Source organism: Hemitrygon akajei, chromosome 5 (genome assembly GCF_048418815.1).
Source record: "Hemitrygon akajei chromosome 5, sHemAka1.3, whole genome shotgun sequence".
Lineage (NCBI taxonomy): Eukaryota > Metazoa > Chordata > Chondrichthyes > Myliobatiformes > Dasyatidae > Hemitrygon > Hemitrygon akajei.
This window is the reverse complement of record NC_133128.1, coordinates 26266391-26280643: the sequence shown is the minus strand read 5'-3', so window position 1 is coordinate 26280643 and position 14253 is coordinate 26266391. Positions and strand designations below refer to the sequence as shown.

General features: G+C 40.2%; 1 protein-coding gene across 1 annotated transcript in view; it reads left to right on the top strand.

Moving 5' to 3' along the window:
- The first annotated feature begins 2627 nt into the window (after positions 1–2627).
- Positions 2628–14253, top strand: part of LOC140727565 (interleukin-10 receptor subunit beta-like) — a 66382-nt gene continuing 54756 nt past the window's right edge. Inside the window, exon 1 of the mRNA XM_073045053.1 lies at positions 2628–2852. Coding sequence (XP_072901154.1) covers positions 2798–2852 — 55 coding nt within the window. The 5' untranslated portion in view covers positions 2628–2797. The remainder of the gene's footprint in view (positions 2853–14253) is intronic.

Genomic DNA, 14253 nt, shown 5'->3' with positions numbered 1-14253 from the left:
GGTATTAACTTCAAAAGCATGTTCAAGGGGCCTCCAATTGCACAAACAGGCCCAAATCCGAAGAATAAGATGGCAGCAGATCTACTCTATTTTGGATGGCACAGGGTTACCCTTCAGATCACCTGATCAATAGCATCATGTAAGTACTTATATCAGAAATACTGAGCAGTTTAAGCAAATGACTCTAATTCAGTGAAAATAATGCTGATCGTATCATATACTCAGAATTTTAAAATTTGAGTTTATATTTAGTTTCTTACAGACTACTTTCCTTCTTATTCTTCCAATGGCTACTATCCACACCAAGCAACACACACAAAATGCTGGAGGAACTCAGAAGGCCAGGCAGCATCTATGGAAAAGAGTAAACAGTTGGCGTTTTGGGCTGAGACCTGTCATGAGTCCTGATGAAGGGTCTTGGCCCGAAACGTTCACTGTTTACTCTTTTCTATAGATGCTACCAGGCCTGCTGAGTTCCTCCAGCATTTTGTGTGTGTTGCTTTGGATTTCCAACATCTGTAGATTTTCTCATATTTGTGATACAACCCACACTATCTCTGCAAAATCCTCCAAGTTCACTGGAAGTTTAAATGAACTAACCTCAGTGTCCAGTCCAAGGCTAACATTCCTGGCTTTGAAGCACTATGACGTTGAGAAGGCCATATTGCTGATATTTCTGATCCCAAACTCCACAAATTCATATTCTGTCCAAATCTCTCCCACAGGCAACGATTACCACACAGAAAGACCAAAACACTCTAGGTTGTGCTTGAAGCTTCAGTGAAGGAATGTAACGTCCCCACTTTCTCATTCGAGTCTTTGGCCCAAGGTGGAGAGCAATTTTTAGAGATAGTATTGAAAACTCGACTCCATGCATTGGGAGGACACGGAAGCCCTCTGTAAGTGTCAGAAGGAGCACATCACCTCACAAACTATCCACTCACCTGTCTTTGTCAAGCACCTACTGTCTCATCAGCAAAAGAGATGGCATTTCCAAGAGCAGCGTCATCAACTAGCTCATAACATGCAAAATCATGGTGGAAGCAAGTCATTCTCATTACCAAGGGGCTGCTTCAGGAGAGAAGAAGAATCAATCAAATCTCTGTACTATTAACTAATTGTATAAAATGTAGAACAATATCTATTCTAATAGAAGAAAATGTCCAAAGTATCTTCGGAATATTTTGATGAATCCATCTTAAAGGGTACTAAGTGAAAACTGGTCTTTCTACACCACTAATAACCCTCATTTAAAAGGCAGGAAAGTGAAATTGAAAATCAGAGCACAGGGCAATAAATTATCTGTGCTTCTTTCTTTATACCTCAGTGTAGCACCTTGACTCAGAAAATCAGGAGTTCAGATCCCATCCCAGAGAGTGGAGCACAAAACTGAGACTAATGCACCGAGAGTAATATTGAAGATGATACTTTAAATTGAAAGTGAATTGAAAATATCATGTTGCACTATTTTTTAATACTCATTCAACTCCACAAAAATAAATTAACTGTTTATGCTATTTACTTGGCACAAATTTGCTGAGGGAATGAATGAATGCAGATTCTTTCAATGTCCACCTGAAAAATTAAAAATTGTTTCCTGATCCAGCAGTAATTTTACTTTTAAATTTTTAGAGATACTGTACGGTTGCAGGCCCTTTTGGCCCAATGAATCTGTGTTGCCCAATTATACCTATGTGACCAAATAACCTACGGTACTAAAGTTCAAAGTAAAGTCAAAATTTATTATCAGGGTACTGTACATACATGTCACCACATATAACCCTGAGATTCTTTTTCTTGAGGACAGACTTAGCAAATCTGTAGAACAGCAACTGAAGACAGGGTCTGTAAACTGTGAGCATCAGGAACTGTAAACTGTAAACCAACAGTGCAATTGCAGGCATGTTGTTGGGTTACCCTCAGCTCATGGTGAATGGATAGTGTAGTTGCCGGTAGGATTTTCATGGCAAGATACTGAAGCAGATTGCCAGGCCTTTCTTCAGTGCTGATACTGCTGCTGGCCAGGTTGGGATCTGGCCGAACCTTATGCCTTGAAGTCCAGTGCTGATGCTACTACACCACCAGCAGGCCCATAAATAAATAAACAGCAAGTAGATTATAAATAAAAGACAATGAATAACGATCATGAAGTAACAAGAGTCCTTAATTGTGTAGTTATCGGCTTTTGTTCAAGAGCCTGATGGTTGAACTTGGTGCTGAATCTCCGCAGAAGGAGGTATACATTATATTTACGTGACAAAACAATGACAATACCGTTTTGAGATGTTATCTGGACTGAAAGACGCAATGGTGCGCAAGGTTGCAAAAACCTAGTGCTTGTTACTTGCTTTAGTGAATAGAAACACATAAGGTCTATGGATGGAATATATTTCTGTTGTCGTCCCTGTCCTTAGCTTTTTTTCGCCCTCTTCCATGTATATATATATATATATATATATATATATATATATATTTATTATAATGATAATATTGCGCTTTTTAAACAGTGATCGAACGGTGTACTTTCTCACGGAAGGGGGTTGGGTAGCGGGGGGGGGGGGGTTCCCATTGTGAAACAAACTGAAGCTGTCCTTTCTGTGCCGAAAAAACAGGGGAACTTGGGCTGATCTGCGTGATCTGGCTTCGTTCCTGCTTTTGAGCTGCGTTACTTTCGTAGAGGCGGATAGGAGCGGAGGCGGAGGAAACATAGCTCCGTGTCGGCCCAACCCGGCGCTACCCCCAATCCGGTCGCTGGGACACAGAGGAAGTCAAGTTCATTTAGCAAGCAGCCGAAAACATGAGCGCTGTCAGGCACCGAGTTACTTTCTTGTTCGGCGTGTTGTGGGCCATCGGTGAGCATGGTTTTGTCTGACGGGCGGGAGACTGTTCGGTGGGGAAGCGGCGGTGGTCGAGTTGGCGTTAAATTGAGCCGGGTGTAAGCCCCGGCAATCAGTAGCGAGACATTCCGGCTCGGCACCAGCTGGGGACCCCGAGCCTGATCGCTCCCCTTTCTATTAGGCCGACAGCGGGCAGACACAACCTGTCTTCTCCGTTGCGTGAGTGGAGAGTGTCTGCGCCAGATAAATCGAGCGCGGGGCTCGGTTTCCCTTGGGGTCGGGGAAGGGTCGATTGTCCAGTCCCCTCTATAGATGCTGCCTGACCCGCTGAGCTCCTCCAGCATTTTGATCGTGGCTCCCCTTTAACCCATTTGCCTTCTCAGTTTATTCCTGTCCGCCGCTGAGGGAATCGTTCCGATGTGCGTCTTAAACGATCCCCGATTCCCTATTTCCTTGGTTCTCACCCTAACCCATTCTCCTCGTGACCCCTTTTCCGTTCCTTTCGCTCCAATTCGCATCGCCCTACACACAAGTGCTCCCTTCCCAGACCAACTGGACAACAAATGACATCTCTCAATTGTCATCATCTGACTCAGCAGGCCTCCCGAATGACAATTTTCTGTGTTTAGTATTTACAGTATGTGACGTGCTAGACTCTGATTAATGTTTTTGTTTGTATCACTAAGTAGAAAGTTATAGATGACATTCACAGCTATAATCCTGCAGCATGTTTAAGGCAGAATTATTCTTCAAGAAGACAAGAGGCCTTGCCCAGCATCTGCAGAATTACTTGTGTTGTATTACCGGTAATTGTGTTAATGACATTCTGATAGCTTTTGGGCATCACTTCCAAGCTCTGTAAATGTGACAAAACTGGAATTATTGCTTTAATATGTATTTATGCCTATTTAAAGTATATGTGATGAGGAAACCTTAAAGGTCTAAGGAAACCTTGTGATTTTGCTAAGTGAGGAATAATGTGTTAAATTGGAATGGTTTCAATTTGTGGCAAAGTGGTTGAATCTCAGCTACTTTGGATTTAAGCTCCACATCTAATGTTTGATCAGGTGACAGGCATACCACTGCTGTTTTGAAGAATTGAAGTTTATCAAATGTGGTTTCTCAGGTGGACAATGATTTCATGGCACAATTTTAAGGCAAAAACAGGGATTTTACTCTATATTTACCCAAATGTCATTTGTTTGTTATGTACCATGTCTATAATGTAGGCAATCATGGTCCTTCCATGACCATAGTTGTACTTGGCAAATTTTTCTACAGAAGTAGTTTGTCATTGCCTTCTTCTGGGCAGTGTCTTTACAAGATGGGTGACTCCAGCCAATATCAATACTCTTCAGTGGTCACATAATCAGTACTTGTGATATGCACCAGCTGCTCATGTGACCAGGGAGCTAAGCAGATGCTGCATCTTGCCCAAGGGTGACCTGCAGGCTAGCAGAGAGAAGGAGCACCTTACACCTTCTTTGGTAGAGACTGAGCTCCACCCCACAACCCAAACCCTAATGACAGATTATCTGAAAATTATCATATCTGGAACTTGAAAGAATTTACTGTACATAAATTCACTATCATCTGACCTGTGTCACCTGCTACACTTCCAAAAACACTCTTGGGCTAAAAGCCTCCTTCAAGCAATCTGTGCTGTACTTTTCTGACTGTATGACTCATAAATGGTCCTGATTTATAAAACAAGGCTCAAGAATATGTAAATTATGATTATGGTATGTATTGGGAACTATGTTTGTGGGGATGTTTATCTAAAATCCATTCTTTTTCTTTTGTGTCCTTCACTTTAAGATATATCATAGATCAGAAAAGCTGAGGAAGCTCCTTCCAAATCTATCCATAAAGAACCTTATTCTTTCCCAAATACCTACGGGTTTACACCATCATAGAGCCAGTTTCATAACTATAATTGTTTTCAAACATCATTTCTCATGACAATACGTTATTCAACTTCTTGGTCTCCACCCGTATATTATGGACTGCTGGATTCTTGCTTTGTATGTATGTAAAGCTGATTAACTTGTTGAAAGTAGTTTTGAAGTAAGTACACGTAAACAAAATTAGTTTGACTACTACATATCCGAGTGAGCCAGCTCTTCAGTATGACGGACTGTAATTAGATTTAACTTTTAAGAGCCAGAAAAAGAGCTAAAAATAAATAGGTATCTCTTTCCTATTGGCACAGTTGAGAAGGTCTATCAAAGGTGCATTATGGTAGATTTTATTGGAGGGCCATAATTAGCTCAGCCGTTAACTCCCACAAAATATTTATTCTACAAACTATCATTGCTGTTTGTTATGTCAATGTGTAACAGGGCTGATGAGACCTAGAGTGCTGGAGTACAGCCAGAGTCTGAAAAATATATAGGTGTACTGGAGATTATGCCACTAGGTCTGTAGTCTAGTGTAGCTTTCTCTGTGTTGTTTTTTTTAAATTATGTAGTTCAGTGTAGTTTTTGTACTGTGTCATGTAACACCATGGTCCTGAAAAACGTTGTCTCATTTTTACTATGCACTGTACCAGCAGTTATGGTCGAAATGACAATAAAAGTGACTTGACTTGACTTGACTTGGCTATTAGTTTTAAGGTACAGCTAAAGGGCAATATTTCTATCCTTTCCCACCCCAGGCTCCAAATTATGACTTTAATAATAATGGGTAGGAACATTTTGTCACTCTGAGAAAGGAAAAGAAAATCAGAATCTGGTGGATTTAAGTTTTTAAAAAATACTTGTTTTCAATATTTGATTTAGGCAACACACGGTCTGCTGTCTACCCATGCTCACTTGAGGGAGTGTTGGGTGGATGGTTCCTCGACTGCTATCGCCCTGGCGATGATGGGTCAAAATACTGGATGTTAAATCCAATAGAGTTATGTGTGCCTTGCTGAAATTTTGTGTTTCTGTAGCTATCTTGCTCTTGGTGGTAAAAGTCTCGGGACTGAGAGACGTAACCTCCTGATTTGCTGCTACAGTGTTTATGGGAAGAATTCCATCTTGGCTAGTTGCACAACACTGATGTAAAGAGGCTTATAGGAAATTAATTACTCTTCACACAGTATCCTATCTTATTATACATTGAAACAGATAGTCAAGATTCAAATCAGTGGTGACCCTATGAAAGTTCATGATCTGGTTAGAGTAAATGGTAGTGTCTTGTTGAACATGGTCCTTACCGAGCACTTGATATAGTGTCATGATATGTAAGAATGTTCTTTTATGTGTACATCTAGAATTCTTCACTTATGGTTTTTTTTACATTTTGATGTTCTTTAAAAATCAATATATATAGTTTTCTATGGAGTAGGATGCAACTTGGCATCAAAATATTGTTGCTATATTATTTTTAATACATTTTGTTTGTTTTTATGTGCCAAATAATGAGCAAAAGGCAAAATCGTCACAAGGTACATTGATTAGGAAGGGGAAAATGGCGTTTTTTTTTGGTGGAACAAGATCTTATGAATTGGTACTTTTAATATTGAGGATCTTAATTTGTGTTCAGTGAGATATTAAAACCTTATTAACAGGCTTTTAGTAATCAAGAAAGACACTTTAGAAACCATAAATGGATATAAAGTGTATCATTTGTGAATCTTATTCAACTTTGCATGTTTTCTCTATCATTGGTGGATTTAATTTGATTTTGCATGTGAGACTTCCTCTTTAAATATAAACAGCAGAAACCTAAATTTTTTTCAACATCTGTCAAAAAGGCCAAGTATACAAATCTCCACAGTCTCTAGGGATTATATGGTTCAGATTTTTAAAAATCTGAACACTCAACTCTTGAGACTCTGGTTTAAGTCTAGCTTGGCTTGATAGCACAAAAATGTTATTTTCTATTAGCGTTGGTTGATGTGAATTTGAGCAGTACAAAATTCATTTCTTGAAGAAAGATGTGCATCTATATAATAGTTTTCATGATCTCAACCTGTAACCTGCAAAAATGCCAATCCCATTTCTCAGTTCCTTTGTCTCCACCACATCTGTTCCCAGAATGAGGTTTTTCCTTTCCAGATCTTCAGAGATATCCTCCTTCTTCAAAGAACAGGGTTTCCATTCCTCAGCCATTGATGTTGCCATCACCTGCATCTCCTCCATTTCCCTTACCCCATCTTCACACGGTCTTAACAAGAATGGAGTTCCTCTTGTCCTCACATAGTGTCTCATGAGCCTCCACATCCAACATATCATTCTCTGCATCTTCCACTGTCTTCAACGAGATCCCGTCTCCAAGCATATATTTATCTCACCATTAATCTCTGCTTGCCGCAGGGATTGCATTCTCAGTAATTCCCTTCTCCATTCGTCCCTCCTCACTAACGTCCCTCCAAGCACTTATCCATGCAGGTGGAAGAAGTGCTATACTTTCCCATTCAGCTCCTCCTTTACCTCCATTCAGGACTCCAGTCTTTCCTGGTGAGGCAACACATCGCCTGATGACCATATGGGGTCATCTATTTTATCCAGTGCTCCTAATGTGGCTTCCCAACATTGATGAGACCCAGTGTGGACCGGGGGACAATTTGTCGAGCACCTTTGCTCCAACCGCATTTCAATTCCAAACTTGATTCCCATTCTGACATGTTGGTCCATAGCTTCCTCTACCTGCCACAATGAGGCCTCTCTCAGGCTGGATGAGCAACACCTCACATTCGTTTGGGCAGCCTCCAACCTAATGGAATGAATTTATTTACTCCCAATAATTTTATTCCTTCACTTCCATCTTCGTCAGTTCCCCACTCTGGGTCCCCTCTTACCTCTTCTTTTATAGACAATAGGTGCAGGGATAGGCCATTCAGCCCTTCGAGCCAGCACCGCCATTCAATGTGATCATGGCTGATCATCCACAATCAGTACCCTGTTCCTGCCTTCTCCCCATATACCTTGACTCTGCTATCTTTAAGAGCTCTATCTAACTCTTTCTTGAAAGCATCCAGAGAATTGGCCTTCCCTGCCTTCTGAGGCAGAGCATTCCATAGATCCACAAGTCTCTGGGTGAAAAAGTTTTTCCTCAACTCTGTTCTAAATGGCCTACCACTTATTCTTAAACTGTGGCCTCTGGTTCTGGACTCCCCCAACATCGGGAGCATGTTTCCAGCCTCTAGCGTGTCCAATCACTTAATAATCTTATATGTTTCAATCAGATCCCCTCTCATCCTTCTAAATTCCAGTGTATACAAGCCCAGTCGCTCCAATCTTTCAACATAGTCTTCCTTTCATGGTTCACTCATTCTATTAGAATTGATTAGAGAGCTTAAGGTAAAAAAACACTTAGGAGCAAGTGATCATAATATGCGTGAATTCACCCTGAACTTTGAGAGGGAGAAGCTAAAGTTAGATGTATCAGTGTCAGAGTGGAGTAAAAGGAATTACAGGGGCATGAGGGAGGGGCTGGCCAGAATAGATTGGAAAGGAACATTGACAGGGATGATGGCAGAGCAGCAATGGCTGGAATTTCTGGAAGCATTTCGGAAGGCTCAGGATATATACATAACAAAGAGGAAGAAGTATTCTTAAGGAAAGATTACACAACCATGGCTAACAAGAGAAGTCAAAGCCAACGTGTAAACCAAAGATAGGGCATATAATAGAGCAAAGATTAATGGGAAGCTAGAGGATTGGGAAGCTTTTAAAAGCTAACAGAAGGTAACTAAAAAGGTCATTAAGAAGGTAAAGATGGAATACAAAATTAAGCTAGCCAATAATATTACAGAGAATACCAAAAGTTTCTTCAGATACATAAAGTATCAAAGACAGGCAAGAGTGGATATTGGACAGCTGGAAAACAACACTGGAGAGGTAGTAATGGGAGACAAGGAAATAACAGATGAACTGAACAAGTATTTTGCATCACTGTTCACTGTGGAAGACACTAGCAGTATGGTGGAAGTTCCAGGTGTCAGGGGACATGAAGTGTGTGAAGTTACCATAACCAGACAAAAGGTTCTTGGGAAACTGAAAGGTCTGAAGGTAGCTAAATCACCTGGACCAGATGGCGTACACCTCAAAGTTCTGAAAGTGATGGCTGAAGAGATCGTGGAGGCATTAGAATGGTCCTTCAAGAATCACTAGATTCTGGAATGGAAGATTGGAAAGTTGCATATGTCACTCCACTTTCCAAGAAGGGAGAGAGGCAGAAGAAAGGAAACTATAGGCCAGTTAGTCTGACTTCTGTGGTTGGGAAGATGTTGGAGTCGGTTATTAAGGATGAGGACTTGGAATACTTGGAGGCACATGATAAAATAGGCTGTAGTCAGTATGGTTTCCTCAAGGGAAAATTTTGCCTGACAAATCTATTGGAATTCTTTGAAGAGGTAATAAGCAGAATGGACAAAGTTGTGATTTTGGATTTTCAGAAGGCCTTTGACAAGGGGCCACACACGAAGCTGCTTAACAAGCTACAATCCCTCAGGCTTCTATTACAGGAAATATTCTAACACCACTGCCCCCAACATCCACACACCCACCACTCTGTGTGTATCATCTTGAAGCATGAAGTGAATTTTTTTTTGGAAAAGCTGGATTCTTTGTATATTGAGGTCAACAAATCTGTTTGTAACATGGAGGAAGACGCTCATGCCTTTAACCTTTTAAGAGTGTCGATTTCCAGTTGATGACAAACTTAAAAATTTTAAAAAATTATACAATTATATTTTACAGATATCTGTTAACAAAAGTATTTTCTTTAACAAAATGATTAAAACAGAATTTTTAACCAATATCTCATTCCCTAAGTGCTTGTCCAGCGTGATCCAATGTGTTTTCTAAAAGATGATAGAAAACAAATCCTAGGTAATTAATTTATTTTTTTTTTAAAAGGAGAATATCTGGTCAGACTCTGAAATTTAGGGGCAGGAGAGTAGAAACCATTAAAATAAAGTCATCTGCCAATGTTGAACCATGTTAATTGGTTTATGATGTGATCGCTGGAGTCAAATGTGATGTTCTCCTAAGGGGTTGTCTATTGATGGGTCTTCAGGTGGCTGTTGAGGCCGATCCAGGATCCATGTATTCTGGTGCAGTATGGTAAGTGGTAAGTGGTGGCTGTGGTTGGTATTTGGGTGTTCAGGTTTTTCAATCTCCCCTTTTGTAGCTGCTGTCTGTTCTCTGTGGCACAGCGGACATTATTCTCATGTAACACGGCTCCCTCTTAAACAGATTTCCGTCAGGTATACCTATTAAGTTCAATGCCTTTCCAGTTTTTAAAAGCAATGTTGAATTTCGTCAGGCTGCTTTTGATGTTATCTTTCAAGCGCTTCCTTTGCCCACCAGGGGCACCCTCAACTTGGAGTAAAGTATGCTGGGGGAGATAGAATCTAGGCATCCGAATGACATGATAAGACCATAAAACTAAACGACATAAGAGCAGAATTAGGCCATCTGGCCTATCGAGTCTGCTCCCCCATTCAATCATGGCTGATCCTTTTTTTATCTCCTCCTCAACCCCAGTTCCCAGCCTTCTTTGATGCCATGTCCAATCAAGGACCAATCAAATCTCTGCCTTAAATACACCCAACAACCTGGCCTCCACAGCTGCATGTGGCAACAAATTCCACAAATTTACCACCCATCCATCGGAGTTGATAATGCTTTATCATGGTGGAGATGCTGTTCATGTTGGCCTCCTCCAGACTCTGGTGCATAACTATATGAAAGCAACTATTGATTGAATTGATTCCATCTAGGTGTGACTCTCATATTCTATGTTAATTTTCAGGAAATAAAAAAAGTACTCCTGTTCACACTGGCTGTTACTTGTTCTATTTTAATGACAGTCAGAGAAGCAGACGTTGTAACCCATTCAGACCGGAACAGAGTCTTATTGTCCCAGCTTTGAAATGCTGTCAGTATTATTAGGCAAGGAGTATGCCCAGAGGCTCCACGCACCTGAGAGGAGTTTTGTGGCTTAAGGTTAAAAATGAGCAGGGAATCTTCTTCTCACGATATTCCCTAAACACAAAAATCATTATTACATTAATTAATAGGAAAGGGAGTAGGCATTGAGATGCTTGCGTAACACACAAAATGCTGGAGGAGCTCACCATGTAGGGTCTCAGTCCAAAACGTTGGCTCTTTACTCCTCTCCATAAATGCTGCCTGACCTGCCAAGTTCCTCCAGCATTGTGTATGTGTTACTCTGGATTTCCCCACATCTGCAGAATCTCTTGTGTTTATTCAGATACTTGAGCCTGCTCGGTCATGCAATAAGATCTTGGTGATCCAACTTTCCATAAATCCACTTTCCTTTCCTCTTCCCCATACCCCCATACTATTCTTACTGAGTAAAAATCTATCAATCTCTGCTTTAATATATTCAGGGATTCGGTTTCCAAACCTTCCTGTAACAAGGAGTTCCTAAGCCTCATAACCCTCTGAGAGAAGAAATATTTTCTCATCTCAGTCTTAAAATAGTGCTCCCTTATTCTGAGAGTCTACCTTTTAATTAAAGACATTCTCATGAGAGGAAAAACACTCCTAGCCTTTATGTTGCCAAGTTTCCAGAAAGATGTTATATTTCAATAAGATTGCCTGTCATTCCTCTAAGGAATACATTGTTTATAAAGCCAACCTGTTTGATCTTTCCTCTTAATCTCTATAATCCTGATTATAATTTTCTGAACTGTCTTCAGTGGTAATGTATCTTTTCTTAAGGGGATCAAAACTGTTCTACATGTGGTCTTACTTGCATCATCACAGTTGTAGAATGTGACCCTTCACACTGAACACCAGTTGGAATGAGGGAGGAAACCAGAGCACCCAAAGGAAACCAGAAGGCTCATTGTGAGTTCTGATGTAGACAACTGAAAGACAGCAGCTGCAACTGTTCTAAATTAGGATTCAAGATTGTTCATTGTCAGTCGTCAGAACACAAGTGTAAAGGGGAACAAAATTATTATTACAGCATAAAAAAAAGAATCATAAAGAACATAAAAACCCCTAAAAACATAATAAATGGAAATAGAAAAGCAATCTTAAAACACACAATGTAACTGTTATGACTGATGGTGTGATACATGGAGTGATGCTAGGTGATGTGTATGTATCAGTGGTGGGTGGGTTAATGGGTGGAGGTGTTGAACACCCTGATATAGTTTGAGTCTCGTGGTCCTACCATGGATCTTTCATGGCCAAATGGGCCATAGTCTTTTTGAATGAAATACGTGATCATTGTGACCTCTGTTTGGCCTAAAGCAAAATTGAATAATTTGTTTTGCTATTTTATTCAGGAAATGAACAAATTGGTTTAATTGTTTGATTGAAGATCCACACATCAAGTTTGTTCCCCGCTGCCATCTGGTTCCTTATTGAACCTACCTGAAAAAGCATAACACTTCCTTGCACTATATTTCATTTTCTTAACTTCCACTTATGTTGTTATATTTATTTTGTTTCCTTTGTAGTGTAAGTTATGTATATTTTATGTTAATTTAAGATAATGTTAACTTAGGCTTGTAATGTGCTGTGTTGCTGCTGCAAAAGAACTGTCATGGCTTTTTATACGTGTGCATGCGTGTCTGTGACAATAACCTTCAACTTGAACATAAATGTTTCAGTTAACAACATCCTTGAGAATTTTTATTTCTGGAGCAGTTGTAGCCCTGCAGACATCGGCTCCTGGACCAACTTCACTCGCCTCAGCGCTGATCATCCTGCAGCCTGTAGACTCACTCTGCAGTTCATGTTCTATGTACTAGTTGTTACTTTTTTGTTATTTACATGGTTTGTCCTCTTTTGGATGTTTGCTGGTCTTTGTTGTATGTAGTTTTTTTGTGGATTCTATTGTGCTCCTGTGCTTTGCGGTATCTGCAAGTAGATGCACCTCAGATTTCATGGTTGTATATGGTATACATACTTTGATGATAAATTTGCTTTGAACTTTGAACTTTGGGACAAGTTTGTCTTGTGGCAATTTGTCAGGGCCTTCCTGAAGTCCACATAGCCTACCTCAGTCACACTACCTCATCAACTTGTTTTAGCCTTGTCAATTCCATAATCCATGTGCAAAATTCAATGTAAGTTTATTATCAAAGTATGTATATGTCACCATGTAGGTGTGCCACAGGGATCAGTGCTGGGTCCATGTTATTTGTCATGTATATCAATGATCTGGATGATAATATGGTAAATTGGATCAGCAAATTTGCTGATGATACAAAGATTGGAGGTGTAGTGGACAGTGAGGAAGGTTTTCAAAACTTGCAGAGGGATTTGGATCAGCTGGAAAAATGGGCTCACAAATGGCAGATGGAGTTTAATGCAGACAAGTGTGAGGTATTGCACTTTGGAAGGTCAAACCATGGTAGAACATACAAGGTAAATGGTAGGACACTGAGGAGTGTAGTAGAACAGAAGGATCTGGGAATACAGATACGTAATTCCCTAAAAGTGGCATCACAAGTAGATAGGGTCATAAAGAGAGCTTTTGGCTCCTTGGCCTTTATAAATCAAAGTATAGAATATAAGAGTTGGAATGTTATGGTGAGGTTGTATAAGATATTGGTGAGGCCAAATTTGGAGTATTGTGGGCGGTTTTGTCACCTAATTACAGGAAAGATATTAATAAGGTTGAAAAAGTGCAGAGAAGGTTTACAAGGATGTTGCCGGGACTTGAGAAACTGAGTTACCAAGAAAGGTTGAATAGGTTAGGACTTTATTCCCTGGAGCGTAGAAGAATGAGAGGAGGTTTGATAGAAGTGTGTAAAATTATGATGGGTATAGATAGAGTGAATGCAAGCAGGCTTTTTCCACTGAGGCTAGGGGAGAAAAAAAACAGAGAACATGGGTTAAGGGTTAAAAGGGAAAAGTTTAAAGGGAACATTAAGGGGAGCTTCTTCACACAGAGAGTGGTGGGAGTGTGGAATGAGCTGCCAGTTGAAGTGGTGAATGCAGGCTCACTTTTAACATTTAAGAAAAACTTGGACAGGTACATGGATGAGACAGGTATGGAGGGATATGGTCCAGGTGCAGGTCAGTGGGACTAGGCAGAAAAATGGTTCAGCACAGCTAAGGGCCAAAAGGCCTGTTTCTGTGCTGTAATGTTCTATGGTTCTATAACCTTGAGATTCATTTTCTGACAGGCATTCATGGTAGAACAAAGAAATACAATAGAATCAATGAAAAACTACACACAACAAAAACTGATGAACAACCAATGTACAAAAGAAGACAAACTATACATATAAAATAATAAATAAGTAAATAAATAATATTGAGAACATGAGTTGTTGACTCTCTGAAAGTGAGCTCACAGATTGTAGAATCAGTTCAGAGTTGAACTGAGTAAGTTATCCACATTGATTCAGGAGCCTGAAGGTTGAAGAGTAACAACTGTTCCTGAACCTGGTGGTGTGGGACCTAAGGCTTCTGTTCCTCCTTCCCAATGA